General features: G+C 29.8%; 1 protein-coding gene across 8 annotated transcripts in view; it reads right to left on the bottom strand.

Moving 5' to 3' along the window:
* LOC139481094 (mediator of RNA polymerase II transcription subunit 25-like) overlaps nucleotides 1–19,369 on the bottom strand; it is a 44,332-nt gene that overhangs the window by 11,420 nt on the left and 13,543 nt on the right. For 2 of the 8 annotated variants that reach the window (XM_071264187.1, XM_071264188.1), the window contains exons 4-17: nucleotides 19,121–19,225; nucleotides 17,845–17,965; nucleotides 17,569–17,634; nucleotides 16,684–16,774; nucleotides 15,572–15,625; nucleotides 14,171–14,332; nucleotides 12,757–13,100; nucleotides 9,257–9,340; nucleotides 8,049–8,195; nucleotides 5,972–5,996; nucleotides 5,421–5,639; nucleotides 4,827–4,932; nucleotides 3,798–3,969; nucleotides 443–601 (exon numbers count right to left, since the gene is read on the bottom strand). In XM_071264187.1, coding sequence (XP_071120288.1) covers nucleotides 443–601; nucleotides 3,798–3,969; nucleotides 4,827–4,932; nucleotides 5,421–5,639; nucleotides 5,972–5,996; nucleotides 8,049–8,195; nucleotides 9,257–9,340; nucleotides 12,757–13,100; nucleotides 14,171–14,332; nucleotides 15,572–15,625; nucleotides 16,684–16,774; nucleotides 17,569–17,634; nucleotides 17,845–17,965; nucleotides 19,121–19,225 — 1,855 coding nt within the window. The remainder of the gene's footprint in view (nucleotides 1–442; nucleotides 602–3,797; nucleotides 3,970–4,826; nucleotides 4,933–5,420; nucleotides 5,640–5,971; nucleotides 5,997–8,048; nucleotides 8,196–9,256; nucleotides 9,341–12,756; nucleotides 13,101–14,170; nucleotides 14,333–15,571; nucleotides 15,626–16,683; nucleotides 16,775–17,568; nucleotides 17,635–17,844; nucleotides 17,966–19,120; nucleotides 19,226–19,369) is intronic. The other 6 variants (XM_071264192.1, XM_071264191.1, XM_071264190.1 and 3 more) reach the window with 3 other exon arrangements.

Genomic DNA, 19,369 nt, shown 5'->3' with positions numbered 1-19,369 from the left:
CATTCCAGTTGATAAATCAGCTTGTGAGAAAGAATAGGCATTTGCCATTAAAATTTGTGGCTGTATACCCAAATAATCACTGTATAAAGTTCTGCCTTTATCAATTTTAAGTCTTTTATTATTGCCTACACTATATAGGGATACAAAACCAATGCAATAGGCTTTTAGTCTAGGATTTTAATTGAAAATAATTATTTAACAAAAAGAGGTATCAGAATTCAGAAAACATTTCAGTCTATGTATATATTGTAAATGCACAAATTATTGCATGCATTTAGTATTGCCAACTTCTGAAAAATATGGATTCAGATATATGTATCAGATATTGGATGCAAGTTTTTATTATTGCAGTACTCACTCTGAAGCATTATTTGCAATCATATAAACGTTGCACTATTTTTTCAATTTGCAGTGCATGTTAACTAACTAGCAGATAACTTACCTTCAGTTTATGGGTAAATATCACATTTCTTATACCATCAACAAATGCTTTCTGATCATTAGGGATCAGTCCTATGAAGGCCTTCCTCTTGTTACTAAACAGGAGGAGTAATACTCGTACATCACACTGGGTACCAGGAGGAAAATGAACACAACCAGCCTAAAAGTAAAAAAATATAAATTATGTCCCTTGATTATACACATTGCAATCCAAAAGCCAGGTCCAAGATCCAGACTTACACATGTACATCAAAACATACAGCTTTCATCTGAATAGTCTACCACTATTACAAACTGGTTGATATTACACACATTTACATTGACCAGAGATAGGTCTGATTACTTTCAATGTAATTGATTAAATTACAATTACTTTGTCATTTGTACGATTAAATTAAATTAACGATTACATCGTTTCTGAAAGTATCTGATTAAATTAATGATTACATTAGCAAAGTAATCATGATTACATCTGATTACTATGAAAAGGAAAATAACATTTTGAATGATGTGAATGAATAAACTTTTAATATAGCTATAATAACATTTTTAAAAAAGGATTTTTTTTTAAGTATTATAAAATGATAACTTCAAACTTCATCCATTTAATAAACCACAAAAGTTCAATGTATATATGCATGCACATTGTGTCACTGGTTATGACTTATCACACTTTATCGTCATTGATCTCTGAATTGTTTTGATTTTAATGAATAAAGTTTTATGAAGAATCTGCTGTTACTTGCCTTCTGATCTCTTCCAGACTTTATATGTATTACAAGGTGCAATTTATGGAAGTTAAAATATGAATGAAATAAAGTTAACAGTTAAAAAACTATTTGAAATTTTAATAGAATTGTTAAATCAAATTGTAAACAAAATATAAGTAGTAAAATCATTGCATTTTACATGTCCAGTCCAAATCCATACCAAAATTTGTTTATTTTCAACAACACTTTTTGTCCAACTTTTATTTAGCAAAATGTTTAGTTTGTGCTAATTAGATAATTTTTATCTTTTATCAAATGTATTGCCCTACAGCTATGCTCAATTGGTAATTGCAATAAAAACAAACCTTAATTGGTCTCCTACCTGTCAATTCAAAGTTGACAAAAATCACAAATTTAACAAAAGAATATGATTCAGGGGTGTCTTCCTCCTATTCCCACTTTTTAAAAATTCTATTCCTTCTATTCCCACTTGCAAATAACAATAGATGTTTTGATAAATAATTTGTTTTTATAACAATCAGGGTTAATTAGAATTTCACCTAAGATTTACCTGTATTTTTTGTTTTAAAGCATAACATATTTGGTACACTGTTTGGGTATAATACCTTGTTTATTTGTAATATGTTTCTTTCTTCATCAAATTGATACTTAAAAATAGAGAAAAATTATGATAAATAGATTGGAGTTAGATTTATTTTTAAACTTTTGAATTTGTACTTAAAAATGAAGAAAAATTATGATAAATAGATTGGAGTCAGATTTATTTTTAAATCTTTGAATTTGTAACTTTAAAAAATTGTCTGCTTTACTAATAAATCATGATATAAATAATATTATAACCAAGTATAATCTTATATGTATATATATATATCTTTATTCTCACAAACCAAATTACAGAAAGGTATAGAGATAATTATACATATTTCAATACAATTACATAAATAAATAATGTATGAATGTAGATAGAGGCATTCACAATTGTTCACTCAGAAAAGTTCAATTTGTTATTGATCTCCTTAATAAGTTTACAAAGTTCGTTCAGTTCTGTACATTTTGGGGAATTCATGATCATTAAGTCATAAAACTTCAATGTGTTTGTTCTATTTCTATAATAATAATTGTAAAATGCAATACATTGTTTTCTATAATTATCGAAAGCTGAACAATTAAAAATGTAATGGTATTCATCACCAATGGCATCTGAATTACACAATACACATTTTCTGTTTTCTCTTTCTATGTTTTGCCATCTTCCAGTTTCTTTTGGAGATTTCATGTTCAAAGTTCCAAATTTAAGAAATAAGGATATCTGCCGGTCATCCAAAATAAATGTTTCTCAAACTCCAAAGTAACTTTAAATAAACGATAATTTAATGCTTTTGGTGATTCCTGTTGGCTTAAGATGTGGAATAAAAGTATACTTTAAAATATAATTACTTGGACCAATAATCAAAGATGTAAAATAATGGGTGAAAACTGTTAACTTTACTTCATTATTTATCTTGTTTAAAAAAAAAACAGAATTTAAACAGATGCAAAAATAACTTATTACCTGTTCTAATAAAAAAAACCTGGTCAATTAACAGTTGATTAAAAAATGTTTGTACAGTATAATCCTTTGTTTGCACAAGTTTTCCTTCTATTCCCACATGAAATTTTACCTTTTCTTACCAGATTTATAAAAAGTGGGAATAGAGGGAATGAACCGATTCAGGGTTTATAAAGAAAAGTATTACTTGAATGTAACAGTTATTATCAAATATACATATATATATACATGATATATGTACATCTGTAAATTGTGAATATATGTACAATATCTTTTTTCAAAGGCCAGAGACATATAATTGTAGTATATGTCTCTGCTTTGGCTAATGATGAATTTTCAATACTGAAACAGTTTATCTTTTTGCTGAAGTATGCAAATCAATTTGCATGCTTAAAGTAAACAAAAATAATTTAACATGTAAAATATTTATTAAATATGAATAACAAAAAGGTTCATTAATTGACATAAAAACAGTTTTAGATTTTTTTCATTGTAATCAGAATGTAATCAAAAAGTAATCAGGATTACAGCCTATTTTAAAAAGTAATTGATTAAATTAAATTACATGTAATCAGATTTGAGGCTGATTAATGATTACACTGATTACTTGAAAAATTGTAATCAATTACAGCTGATTAACGATTACAATTACAATTACCCCAACTCTGACATTGACACACTGTACTATTGACCTGTATCATTTGTTTGACTGACAACATCATGTACTGTCACCACAATATAGAACAAGGGAGGTAATTTTGTATTTTCTTTTTATATCTACACTTCTTATATGTAATATGTGGTAAGTTGATTGATTTACTATAAATAATCAAAATAACATCAACTTTATTAATGATAAAATATATTTCCTTAAGTTTCATATGATTTTTATACAATTCATTTTGTGGTTAAAAAAGAAAATCTAGTTATATTTTTTTTGTTAACTCTTAATGTTGTTTTAATTTCAACAAAACTGAAAATACTAAGTATAGAATTGAAGCTGTTATATTTTTTGGTATTATATCAGTTATATATTATTTCATCACATTCATACAATTAGGTTGTTTATTACTTACAAAACCAGAACCCATTGTTCTGTGGAGATTCCTTAAAGAGTCCACGTTGTGGTTACCGAAGTGAAAGGCCACTTGACGAGAACTTTTAAACAATGGCTGTAACTGTGGAGAGCTAAGCAAAGACTGTGGTATCAACTGCATTATTAGTTCCTTTGGCCAGTTTGTAGTAATGCTGAAATACATCAAGTAAAACTGTGAATAAAGGATTTTCATGAAAAAACTTACTTAATCCAGAATTTTGATGTTAATATATATTTTTAAACAGTCTCAGTGTCTCTTAGTCTTTTTAAAATATCTGTTCTCTTAAGTCTTTATTAAAAATCTGTCGTTTAGTTCCATAGTTTGTAATCTGTAAAATTCAGTTGTAAATCCTACTTTAAGATGATTAGTCATTAAGATGTTAAATCTTGACAAGTCTGGTTCAATATTCTTTATCAGGAAAGTAGAAAAGTAAATTTTTGCATGAATTTTGAAATATTTTTCTAAAGGATACATTTTTTTATTTAAGTTCTAGAATTCCACGACTTCTACTTTAGCTACTAGACCCTATGTGCTAAGGATCCCAATCAAATAAATCTTAACTTGCGTTAGTAAGAGAATTTTGCTATTCATTCCTTTTTCAAATGCAAATTTTTCTGACTATCAGTGTGTAATAAAAAAACGTAGCCTGAACAGGAAGTTTGGAGCATTTAAGGCTGTGATGGACCAAATACTTAGATTTTTTGGTATGTGACCCCTACTGAGAATAGATATTGAAGCTTGTTTTGGGCTCTGTAGGGTCAAATACTTACATTTCTGGGTCTGCAGCCCCTATTGAGAGTTGCAACTGTAGTTGACGAGCCATTTTAGGCTGTGTTGGACCAATACTTACATTTCTGGGTCTACAGCCCTTATTGAGAGTTGCAACTGTAGTTGACGAGCCATTTTAGGCTGTGTTGGACCAATACTTACATTTCTGGGTCTGCCGGCTCTATTGAGAGTTGACACTAGTTGACGAGCCTTTTTAGGCTTTGTTGGACCAATACTTACATTTCTGGGTCTGCAGCCCCTATTGAGAGTTGACACTGTAGTTGACGAGCCATTTTAGGCTGTGTTGGACCATTTGATTTAATCTTCTCCTGATATTCAAGCATACCTAAGGTTTAATAAAAAATAAATAAATTAGATATCCTTTAGAAAAAAATCTGTTTCACTTCATAAAGGATATTTTATGTACAACTAGTAGAGCAGATTGCTATTTCTTTCATATTATCAATTTCTCACAACGATTTTAGTTTTGTTCTTGTTTGTTCAAATTTCAAAGTTTTCTGTGTGGTGTCTTCACTTTTATTTTGCCATGGTATTGTGTGTTCTTTTACTGTTTTTTTTTTATTCTGACAGCTGTTGATATTTTCTTGAACTTTTATAATGGAGAGATAATACAATTTACAATAATAGTGCAACTTATGTTATAAGCACTATTTACTCCACAGCTATACAAGTGATGTGTTTGTCCTTTTTACAACATTTAATAGTGGTAAAGGAACCATTTGTGCTGTAATTCTAAACACAATCTATAATTAAGAACTCTATTAACATGAATATCTAATACTGTATGTTTATTTAACAATTTGTCCACATTACCTGACCATATGATTTTCCTGTCTTTGTTCTGTCCTTGTATTGGAGGATTTGGAATGATGGGAAGGTTACCAGGGTCTATTCCAGCCTGGATTGGTTGTTGGGAACCAGATTGCTGGTTACCCTGCTGTGGTGATTGGATGGATGTTGACATGATGCCTTGTTGTGATCCCATGCTCTGCTGCATGGTGTTTGCAGGATTTATTGCTGGCATTCTGATGGCTGAAAGCAATAACAACAAATTAGTGATTAAAAAGATATAAAGACCAATGGAAATGCAGATGTGTCTATATGGATAATAACTATAATTTAAAATAGTATCATTAGTCTTTGAGATCAACATTAAACTACTAAAATATTTAATCAGTAATTAAGAAACTTCATTTTGGACATTTTATTTTATTTAAGCTGTTTGATACAAATTTGCACAAGTCCAAATGAATATGATATATGTTTCGCTTCAAACCATTTCTAAATTTATTTGATTATGATTCCCGCTCCCTCTCAAGAGCATATGAAAATATATCATTTCAAAATATTTTATTTTCAATTACCTTGATTCCCTCTGTTAAAATCCCCCTGAAATATATAAACATTTCATTTTTTTAATAAAGGACAACATTTTAAGGTTATTTTCTATATTTACAAATATTGAGTACATCTGGTGTGATATATAACACTTGCTCATTAATGAAAATGGTGTGAAAATATGATTTTATAAACTATAATACATATATACCAGTGTATGATTGCTGTTTTGTATATATAGTTTCAATCTGAAATTATTGGGGTTATTTCCCTTGGTAATTTTGTGTTGATTTCCAAATTAAAACATATGATATACAAACAAGTCTGATCAAAGAACCTAACTAAAGGAAATGATGTATTTTATACAAGGCTATAACAATTGAAGATGATGAAAAAAAAATATAAAAAATCTGAAAATCAAGGACTTCATTTTGAAAGTTTTTGTTTGTCGAGTAATAAAGAAATTTGCCTATGTTGACATTTAAGATGTCTCAAATTATTTTTCTCACCGAAATGCATAACTGCAAAGATTTTATTATTAAATCACCTTAAAGTGTTGAAGCGTGTGAATGCTACTGCTATTATTATATAAGCTATTAAATGAATGTGCATATGAGTGGGTGGGATTATATAGAGTTGTCTACATAAAAATATAATTAGAATATATCAACCATGTCAACATCAAAATATTTCAAAATCTCTAGTCCTATTTTATTAACAAACACTTATCTCTTCATCAACTATGAGCAGATGCATATATTCGAGCAAAAGTCAGTGACTCTTGCTCCAGTATAAATTTTTCAACTGCGTAAAAAAAGTCAAAACTGAAATTTTTTAATTATTTCTTTTAGAAAAGTGTTTTCTATGCATACTAGAAAGCTTTCTTTAAATGAAAATCCAGATTACTTGTTGAAATATTATTAAAGCTTAATACTTTCTGTGAAGATTGAAAGGGAGATGAGATCAATGATTTCAAATAATCTCCCATGGTAACTTATTAACAAGTTGTAATTCTAACCATGTCTGATTCTTATGGATATAGAACACTTTTCAAAAAAAAAATAGTACGAAAGCTTAGATTGGACATTTTTTAAGCAATTAAAAAATTACTGCCTCTCACCTTTCAAATAATTCTTTACAATAACAATATGTATAGAAATTTGAACAACATTTTCATAATAGCAATAAATATCACTAATGATACCCCTGCCTGCTAAAAGTATAAGGTGACCAGAAGTTGTTTAGTGATGCATCTGAAAACGCATCACACAGTATAGACTTATATAAAACCTGAAACCAAATTTCAGAAATTCCTGAGAGAGATGCGACGAAAAATATTCATGGGATGGACATACTGACAGACAGACAGAGATAAAACAGTATACCAGAGCTTTTGTAAAGCTGGGCTATAATAACAATAACTGATAAAACTTGAACAAACCATCTGCATAAAATAAATCAACAGGGTTAAGGAATTTATCTCTGTAATATTCAAAATCTTTTAACTTCAATTGTCCTTTGGAAATTTTTGGTTCTCATTAATGCTCTTCAACTTTATTTAACCTACACTGATGAAGAGTCTTTTATCATGTTTATAGCCTGGTTTCTTTGATGATTTTTTTTTATGATGAAGACTGCATAGTTAATTACGTTATCAAATTTTCATTCCTAAATACGATAAAAAGCAAATAAATTTAGCATTTTTGAAACATGAAATGTAGAAACTACTTTCATTTTGAGTTGTTTATTTAATTGTTAGTCGTATTGATGAATCAAAATGATATTTTGGGGAGGGCAACAACATTTGGTTTCAACAAGCAATTATACCAAACAATAATTAATTCAACTGAAACTGAGAAAACAAACTATTTTCAGTACAAAAAAGTACAAACACATATAACAATGTATAAAAAGTGAAGATGGATGTCTACTGAAACATTATATTCATTAAGTAAAATCACATTTTGCAAAAAATAAAGGTAAAATATTGAATATAATTTGCTGATTTTCATAAATTCAATTCAGTACGTAATGTTTGCCAACCATTTTCATTTTCCAATGATTTTCAAGACATCACCACAAATATAATAATAAACTACTAACAGAAACCAAATTATTGCCTGCCATATTAGATGAAGGTGTTGTCATGATATCTGCCATGGATGGGCTACCAAACCCCACGGTGGACGTTGGTTGTCCCATGTTCATTTTGTTCTGTGTAAAACCAAATGGGTTATCACCTACACCAGGCTTTGAAATAAAAATAATGCAATCTCATAACAAATATCAATAATAGTTGATAAATCATGGATTGATCACAGCTAGTGCAACACAAAAGCTTCTGTTAACCTGGTTGATAAAGATAGATATAATTTTATTAAGCCACAGCAATATTGGTACACAATTTTTTAAAAGAAAAACATTTTTAAACTGTGTAAAAAGATGATTTAATATCTGTACAAAAAATTGTAGGCATTGGAAGACATGAAAGGCATGACCAAAATGATTATTAAAAGTTTATTTTTAGAGAAATCCATTACATACCAGTCAGTTAAAAAGACCAAGAGACAAAAAGCTTCCCTAGCCTAGATGAAATTAATAAACACTATGTCCAAATGACAAGTTATGAGGGTGTACTGCAATTGCTTAAAAATTCAGACAGGAAAATTTGACAATCCAAAATCATTGCCATGAGGAACTAAGTATTTTTTTATTATATCACTGTAAAAAAAACTTATTTTGCCATTTTTTTTCTTCATATTTGCTGATTAATTGAAAAGCACAGAAAAGCATTATTACAAAATAAGTTACACAGAAACTGTTGTACTATTACAAGCATTAGTTCACAAGCTTTGTGAGGAGGTTTCAATATCTGCTGTAAATGAGTTTATGTGTGAAAAATAAACTTTATATACTTTTATGTATCCTTCAAAGAACTAATTTAATAGTAACAATCTACCATACACAGATCAGTGGATCATAAGGGGAGATAATATGGTGTATAAAGTCAACTCTTTTTATGACAAATACAATTGGATCAGAGCGTAACAAATGTTTTAAATTTTTCAAGAGAATAGTTACTGCATAAAAGTAATTGGAAAATATTTATTTATTATAAAACTGTTGCTTTCACTTGTAAACTTTTTGTTAAATCTGTGCTTGTCATAAAAAGAATAGACTGCATATAGAGAATTCCCAATACAGTTTGTATTAGGTGACATGATTTCACACTTTAGTGTAAGCTAACAAAATCTACAACATGCATTAAAATCAGTTACTAATCTAACTCCAATCTGTCAATTTAAATATACCTGGGAACGCTGTGCCATACCAGGATGAGACACATGCATACTGGTTGGCATGGTAACAGATGCAGACATGGAATGGAACTGGTTCTGTTAAATGTTTTATATAAAGAGGATGATAATCATTGAATTAAAACATCTGACTGACTAAGATCAACCACCACCATGCACTGGTAAATTCACTGTGTATTTCCCTCTCCTTGCTCATGTTGTGATATAAGATTGCTTTTTTATGAAATAAATGTCCATTTCATGCTAGATGTATATCTTTACAATGAAAGTTTTAGCATGGCATAGAGAGGAAATTACCTTTATAAACTATTGTAACTGAATAGTTAATGAAAAAAAAGAAATTCTTTGAGTATACTTTATTCTCTTATAATCTGATCTGTGTATTTTAAATATAATTGGAATGATTATTTTTAAAACACAATTCGGTATAAATAAAATATTTTGTTTTCAAAATGTTATGCCCACTATTTCATTAAGCGTTACTCTATTTGTACTTTATTTTTTATTACACTTACATAAACAGCATAGTATTTTTTGGTTAAATGATGATGTTTGGTTACTGTTCTAATGATATTTACCAAACATTCATTAACACCACAGAAGAGATATCTCAATAAAATGAACTATACTCAAATAAATACATTTAAATGCAAATCTAATTCTAAAGATGATCAGGTAAAAAATAATGATTCAAATACTATCTGGTAATAATTGTTTTTCATCCTACACATATTTACAACCTATACTAAGTGGTTTGAGGACTCATTCAATCTGTGGATATCAAAATTAAGAGAGCTGATGCAAAAACTGCAGGTTTCTTATTGTTCTGGTACAAAATTTTACTGTTTCAAAATTAGGTGCCATGGTGCAATATTGTTCTATACCAGTGTGCAACATGTACTATCTAAATAGATTTTATTAAAGAATATATTATAAATATGGTGCTGTAATTTGAGGGAAGTTGTGATATTTGTATAATTTGAAATACATGGTGCTATTTGAAAACAAAACCAGCAAGAACCCTTATTTGTTAACAACACATGTTAATCTAAGACTCAAATAACTTGTATCCATGAAATTAAATTAATCCTCAATATAGTAACACAAAGTGTTTCAACAAAAAATGAAAACTGTTCCACAGATAGTGCTACTGTTATGTTCTAAAATACTTAATATTCACATTTGAGTTGAAATTTCAAAATCATTTTCTTCAGTAAATTGTTTTTTCCAAAATTCTTTAAAAAAATTCTGAAGGTAAGTCATATTTCTATTGTATTAATCTAAATTAAGTGTAAAATATAATTCTATCCACAAAAATGATTTTCTAATCATCAAAAGAATCTGCCCAAATGATGAAACAACAAGAATGTGTCCACAGTACACGGATGCCCCACTCACACTATCATTTTCTATGTTTAAAGGACTGTGAAATTGGAATAAATTCTCTAATTTGGCATTAAAATTAGAATGATCTTATCAAAGGGAACATGTATACTAAGTTTCAAGTTGATTGGACTTCTACTTTATCAAAAACTACCTTGACCAAAAACTTTAACCTGAAATTTGCACTATCATTTTCTATGTTAAGTGAACCGTAAAATTGGGGTCAAAACTCTAATTTGGCATTTAAATTAGAAAGATCATATCATAGGGCACATGTATACTAAGTTTCAAGTTGATTGGACTTCAACTTCATCAAAAACTACCTTGACCAAAAACTTTAACCTGAAGCCAAAAACTTTAACCTGAAATTTGCACTATCATTTTCTAAGTTCAGTGAACTGTAAAATTGGGGTCAAAACTCTAATTTGGCATTTAAATTAGAAAGATCATATCATAGGGCACATGTATACTAAGTTTCAAGTTGATTGGACTTCAACTTCATCAAAAACTACCTTGACCAAAAACTTTAACCTGAAGCCAAAAACTTTAACCTGAAATTTGCACTATCATTTTCTAAGTTCAGTGAACCGTAAAATTGGGGTCAAAACTCTAATTTGGCATTTAAATTAGAAAGATCATATCATAGGGCACATGTATACTAAGTTTCAAGTTGATTGGACTTCAACTTCATCAAAAACTACCTTGACCAAAAACTTTAACCTGAAATTTGCACTATCATTTTCTATGTTCAGTGAACCGTAAAATTGGGGTCAAAACTCTAATTTGGCATTTAAATTAGAAAGATCATATCATAGGGCACATGTATACTAAGTTTCAAGTTGATTGGACTTCAACTTCATCAAAAACTACCTTGACCAAAAACTTTAACCTGAAGCCAAAAACTTTAACCTGAAATTTGCACTATCATTTTCTATGTTCAGTGAACCGTAAAATTGGGGTCAAAACTCTAATTTGGCATTTAAATTAGAAAGATCATATCATAAGGAACATGTGTACTAAGTTTCAAGTTGATTGGACTTCAACTTCATCAAAAACTACCTTGACCAAAAACTTTAACCTGAAGCGGGACAGACGGACGAACGAACAGACGAACGAACGAACGAACAGACGGACGAACAGACGGACGAACGGACGCACAGACCAGAAAACATAATGCCCCTCTACTATCGTAGGTGGGGCATAAAAATTTCAGTTGTATTAATGGCAGAAAAGTTGACAAATGTGCTTATTTTTCTTCCTATTTTTCACTGATTTTAATATTTCTAGATCTTAATGTATTGAAAAACTTGTGAAATCAAAGTTTTACCAAAAAAAATCAGTTAGCATTACAACTTAACTTTTTGGTTCTTGTTTGAAGTTATAGAACTGTCAAAATTAAGTACTGTAAACATGATAAAGCAGAATCATTTTTTGCATCTAAGAAGAAAAAATGAATTCAAAATATGAAATGGCCAAAAATATGTCCTAACTTCTCAGGCATTGCAATGTATAGCTGTTATCATGGTTACATCAGCTATTATATATTAATAAAGTGGTAAAATCTGTACTGTCTAAAACTGTTAACATAATTTTTTGTGTGTAGAATATTTACCACCCTAAAAACTAAAATCTATCTCCTTTTTAAATTCTAAATATTTTCATTAAAGTTTTAAAATTCATCTTCCTAGGGAGAATATGAGGAAAATGTTGCTCATACTTTTTTTTCCTGCTTCAATAAAAAGCCTGTAAAGATTAAGAATATGTTTGGCCTTAATGAATTACTTTATACAGAAAATGAAGTTTATGTATTTTTAAAACAATGTGAAGGTAAACAAAGAATAAAACTTCTGAAGATTTCTTGTTTTACAAAACAAAAACATGCATGGTCAGTTGTTTGAATGAATTAAAAACACACAAAAAATATAAACATACTGTACCAAGATATGCCTCGCCTGTATTGAATTTCTATAGCATGATACAAATGTTGATGCCACTGAAGCAGGAACAGCGTACCTAAGCCTGGCTTTTGAGACTTCATTGAGACATTTGTTTATCTATGTAATTTCTGCTTTGTAAATCAAGTAATCAATATCAAATTAACATGCTCTTACCTGTTGTCCGATGTTGTCCAAACCGCCAAACTGATTCGGAAACTGTTGCAGTTGTTGTTGTTGATTCTGACCCTGACCATACATTTGGGGCTGTTGAGGTTGTTGGCTCTGTTGTGATTGTTGGCTCTGCTGTGACTGTTGTTGTTGCTGTTGTTGTTGTTGTGATGGATGTTGTCCTATTTGCTGACCTTGAATTGTCAACTGTGTTGTTTGATTTTGCTGTTGTCCAAAGTTTGAAATCTGTTGTTGCTGTTGTTGGAATTGTGATGTTGGAGGTTGGTTGATTGGTGAATTGGCTGAATATGGTGATGGCATGCCTTGGAGATTAGACTGCATGTTTGGATCTATATAAAAAAAGAAAGGACATGTGGTATTTATTCATGACACAAAATCAGTATAAACCCAGCAAAATATAGGATAAATTGCATCGCTGAGCGCAGCCTGATACGACCGCAGTGTTCGAACCCTGAACAGCTGGGCCAATTTGGACACAATATTCAAGCTTGATACTGTCTGAATTTGGATTGTGATACAATTTTTGACATAGTATAGATTTCTGACACAAAATAAATGTCAAGATCTTACAAATCTATTGCACAATACTGTGCTATTAAAGATTCATCTTGAAATTTTTTAAAATTTGAAATTTGAAAAATTAAAATAAAAATGTGAACCCTTTAAATCCCCCCTTGATCAATTACTCCCATTCTCAATCTCAGTCTTTCCTTTGTAGTATGGAACCTTGTAGTAAAATTTCAGAGAGATCCATACTCTTTAACACAAGTTATTGTCTGGAAACTAGAAAAATGCTTGTTTTTCGCCCTTTTTGGCCCCTAATTCCTGCATGAATTGGACAACTACCACAAAATAATCCCAGCCTTCCTTTTGTGATATGGAACCTTGTGGTACAATGTTAGATTGATCCATACACTGACACACAAGTTATTGGCCAGAAACTACAAAAATGTTTGTTTTTGGCCCTTAATTCCTAAACTGTTGGCACCATAACCCCCAAAATGAATCCAAACCTTTTACTTGTGGTATTTAACATTGTGGCATAATTTCACAGCAATTGAAATACTTAACACAAGTTATTATCCTGAAAGTAGAAAAACGGATGTTTTGGGCCCCTAATTCCTAAACGGTTGGGACCATCATCCTCTAAATCAATCTATCTATAATTCACTATGGACCTTTTTAATATATGAATGCTTGGTCAGAGGCAGGGTCGGATAATAAAGTCAAACTTGTCAAAGTATTTTAAATAATTGCTAATGTTCATAATCAAAACTTAATATTTTTTTGTTAATAACCAGAAAATAAAAACATTTTCTAATGGACTGAAGAGATACATAATATACATTTATGAGTGAAAATGTACCAAGTCAGACTACCTGGATCATGGCCCACTTACTTGATGAGGGTGCTGTAGAGGGAACTTTGAAGAGAGTTTGATCCTGTGGCTGAGACTGGTTTCCATCTGCTGGACTAAATACAACTGTACTTGAAGGTGAATAGGCACGACTGAGTGGAGCATTAGGAATGGAGAAAGGTGGGGAAGGACAAACTTCAGATCCTAAAAAAATAATAAATATAATGTTTATTCAGTTATAAACCAATCCACTTTATAATAATTATTCTTAAAATTATATAGTGTTTTTTGTGTGTTTTTGTTGTGTTCATGCATTACATACATGTAGGTTCATTTGTAAAGTATTCAAAAAGACATTTCTTGTGTTTGAAAAAATTCTTTATCATGTTTATGTGTTCATGTTATTTTGTATATTTATCTATGTAGTGCATACTATATATTATCCTGATCTATAACTAATGGAACTTAATATAGTATCCCAAGTCAGCAAGCATTAGCTCTGGTAAAATCTAAAGACAAAGTCTTCCAAATGTACTACTGTAATTTCAGAAATCAATGCGTGTATTTATTATTGTGAATCCTTGAACAATGACAAAAACATAAAATCTAATTAATGCAACAATTTTTTGAAAGAAAAAATCACTTCAGAAATTATGAATGCAAGGTTTTATTAATGAGAAGCTGATACTGTCATATTTTTCATATTTAATAAAAACATTGAAATCATTTCGAAAGGAGTAGGGGCATTAAGGCCTGGTTTTGGCCCAAGAAAATAAAATGTTTGATAACTTTTTCAAATTGGAACATAATCTTTAGAAATGCATAGGGTCAAGAAATACAAATGAAAAACATTAAGATTCTTATGTGATGACGTCACAATTACGTCATAATATATACTGTTTTCACAAAAACAATGAAAATTCAAAATTTATGCAGTTTTTTATCTTTATTTCTGTTGTGGAAACATCGTGCGCAGCCAAGAAACAACAAAATAATTTAACTGAAGCTTTAACATTACTATTGACAAAATCTCACCAAATATAAAGTTGTTTCTTGGGTGCGCACATACTTTTCCAATCGAAAATATACTTAAAAATTTGATGAAAAACAAGGAAAATCACAAAATTTTACAAAATATGCAAATTAAGGCATGATTTGTTGCCATGGTAACTTGTTTAATGTCCAAAATTATTTTGTTTTTCTGAATACCTTTTACCTGAGATACTTTTGAGTAATTTTAAAATATGTATGATAACTTTTAAATTTGCAGTAATTTTTGGGCCAAATAAGGGCCTTATTGCCTCTACTCCTTTGAAGTTTACTCTTTACTTATAGTCAAATATACTCATCAGTACGTATCAATGTATTGGAGACTACAAAAGCACAGTCAAATCAACTCTGTATTTTTCAATAGTTAACTTTTTCAATGTTAAATATACATACTTTGGTCTAACTTTATATCTTTGGTAGAATCTACTGAAGGGCTTAAAGATCTCTCTGAAAATATAAAACAATGCATTTAATATAAAATGAGAAACTTTCTTAAATTTCACTACAATCCATTTAAATACATGTATAAATTATAAGATGATATATATATCTCTTCCCTTATTCTATTTTTCTCTTAATTATATATATTTTTTTTAAATCATTATCTTAAGTTGGTTCAGTTTCTTGAATATTTTTTGTTCTTTATCATGTTTATACTGTATTCTGAAAAAAATCATTAACAAATCTTAACAGGAGAGTTGAATTAAGGATGTACTTAGGTGAGATTTTAGAATAAGTGTTAAATGTTTGGATTCCTTGTGTTATTCCATACATTACAAGGTAATATATTTTGCCCCATAATACCTATTTATCTTTTAACATAAGACTTAATAGCTCAGAAAAGGTCATTTGACAAAATTTAAGCAGATTCTTGATTTTGTTTCTTTTGATTTGAGACCCAAATATCAGTAATACCAATGCAAATATAAGGTAAAAGCCTGAGTCAGCCTTTTCCCTCGTTATATTTTATAAATCAAATATCTCAAAAAGTAGCTCCATGACCTTTCAATATATTTAGCTTATTTTGATTCTTAACTAATACTTTTCCAGCTTAAAATAGAAATTCGTGATTAATCTAATTTTACTTTAGTCACCTAAGTACATCCTTAAGTGATTTTGACATGCAATTGTGTATAGATATGAGAAGATGAGCAATATTTGTTTCCTTGTTTCTAGATTACAGCGGAGTGCGGACCACCTTTATTTTGTTGTAAAGTGTACAAGTTTTTAAATTCTGCACGGTATGAAAAATGAAGAACATCAGTGATCTTTCCTTTGATAAAGATTTATTCGTAGTGTATTGTACAGTATGTTTTCTCTTGCCCATTCACCCATAATTCTTTTTTTTCTCCCTTATAAATAAGGGAACTCTACCAGCACAAAACATAGGAGACATTGGTTCAGAAGCTCTTTATTTATTCTCTAATATATATTCACAATCATTTCAAAAACAAATGATTGCAAAACAAATCTATAAAACTAATTGATGAAATAAACCTTATTACCTTCCAGCTGATAGCCATGTAATAATATGTGATGTCGTGGATCAACAGTGAAGTTATTACTCGACATCATGGGCATTTCTTGATTGCTTGACTATAAAATCATAAACCAATTATTAACATACATAGTAACTTATTTAATTTTTTATAAAGCAAACTTTGAATCTTAAGAGAATGTATGATCAAACAAGATAATTTTTTCTTAGATTGGTTCCTCTGAAAATTTATGTTTGTTTTTTCTGTGCTTCACGCAGATCTGATATGTCTAGACATTTAAAACTGATTTTTAGTTGTTCTGTTGTTGTACATTTACACAACTGTCCCAGATAAGGGAAGGGTTGAGGTCTGACAGTTGTTTTTTTAGAGCTTACTATGCCGTATGGGCTTTGCTCATCGTTGAAGGCCATACAGTGACCTGTGAATTCTGTGTCATTCCGTCTCTTGTGGAGAGTTCGCATTGGCAATTATACCACATCATCTTTTATATAAACATATTTTAACCCGTTACATTTGGTATTACTGATGTCTGTTTTTCTTTTATTGGTCATTGTCATTTGATTGAATAAAGGCTGTACTTTGACCAATCATTCTCATATATATTTAAGTAGAACCTTGGTGGAAATATGTATCACTGACAATCATATCTTCTTACAAACAATATCAAGCACCATTATTAAATCAATTAATAACCAATATTTACTTATGGCAACAGTCAAAATTGTAAACATGTAATTTGAACTCCATTTGTCATGAGAATTCACAAATTAAGATAAATAACTTTAGCTTTCAAGAAATTGCTGCATGTCTGTTGAAGAACATAAATTTATGGACTACATTTCACCCCAAACCGGTTTCAAAATGGTTATATTTGATATAACTATATTTTACCTCTTCATACATTTTCTGTAATGCTGCTATCTTTCTTGGTGAAATAATACTTAGATTGATTCTCCTCTGAATAACAACAAAATATCTTTATTAAGTCATATTATTAAACATTTGTTGGTATAGCATTTTTTATTAAGGCCTCTGATTTTCATCCTGTAATGTTAACTTTATCAATTTTATTCTATTTATAAAACATACTCATCATGTAACAAAAAGGTATAATCTTGTACTGGGTCTCTGATCTGATTTCAACAAACTGATATTAAAGGTAGTTACCTGAGCCATCATGCTTGCCAGCTGATCACATGTGAAACCTAAGTACCTTGGGCTTTCTTGACTGGGCATCTGATAAGGTGGGGAATTACATACTAAGATGCAATGTTTGGACACTTGGCTTCTGTAATATAAAGATCAATACATTTTTTTTGTATATTATTAACAGGTTATTTGTTAAAATGTTATTGACTGAATGCTGTATGACTGCCAATGGCAAATATTACATACACATTTAGGATTATGATTTATTAATATGATATAAAGATACCATGCATAAGCTGAGGCTGGAAAATTTACATGGTAGGGCACCAAGTACCATTTTACAAGAAGAAATATGACCATACAGAGACTAATTTTTCGGTCTCTAAGCTTATTTTCCTCAACAGAAACAATATCAACATAATAAAATCTTTAGTCTTTGGCTGCACAGGTTATACCAACAACATTCAACATTTGACAAAAAATGCTTGAGGTAAACAAACTACCACAAATACTACACTTAACCATATAGTAAAGTGTATTATCATAAAATAGATATATATACATGCATCTTATTGGATAATTTTCAATGTTTCTGCAAGACTATATATGAATCAGTAATCTAAAGTTTTGTATGTTCCATGTCTCTATAAATTAGTATTAGTATTTCACAGATGTTTAACAGTTCACTGTAACATTGTGTAATAACAGTTAATTTTTATCTATACTGTTTCAATTACACAGATTCAGTCAAAACTGGTATAGTGTTTAAGGGTCTAATTCACTACCATTTTGTAATGATCTTGAATCTTGATTCAGTATATACCATGTATACTGTGTAAACATTATAATTCCATGAATTGGTAGGATACCAAATTTTAGTTGATTTTTTAGGTATAGGTCTACCATAAATTGAACTGTTCAACATGATACTAATTTTCAATAGGTTTGTATGCAAACCAGGGCAAAAAAATAATGAATAAATGTGGTATTGGGTTTAAAGTCTATTTCACCATTTTTTTCACAATGATCCAGATTAAATCATATTGGTCTATTTCACGTACATTTTCAATGCTTCAGATTCATTCAATGCTGTTATCAATAGTAGGCTATGGTTTTTAATATTCCTGTACAACAGGGTTATTTGAGATTCTATTTTTGACTGTCTATTATTAAATTCATACACTTTATACCTGAGAGTTGTAGGCTATTTCCATATGTGGTAATATAACATTACAATTTATATATTTTATTCTGTATTGTTTCATTTTCATGAAAATAGCAGCAATGAATTTACCCAGGTGACTGTTTTCTTAGTTTTGCTAAGTCATCAAAAACATGGAGAGCTGTACTAAGTCCCTCTGCTATGTGACTACAAGTCTCTCCTCCTCCACCAATAAATCTACAATAAAAAAATGATTGTAGTACAACCACAACCAGATGCTCCGCAGGGCATAGCTTTATACGACCGCAGAGGTTGAACCCTGAACGGTTGGGGAAAGTATGGACACAACATTCAAGCTGGATTCAGCTCTAAATTTGGATT

Source organism: Mytilus edulis, chromosome 7 (genome assembly GCF_963676685.1).
Source record: "Mytilus edulis chromosome 7, xbMytEdul2.2, whole genome shotgun sequence".
NCBI classification, from domain to species: Eukaryota; Metazoa; Mollusca; class Bivalvia; order Mytilida; family Mytilidae; genus Mytilus; species Mytilus edulis.
This window is presented reverse-complemented; position numbering and strand designations above follow the sequence as displayed.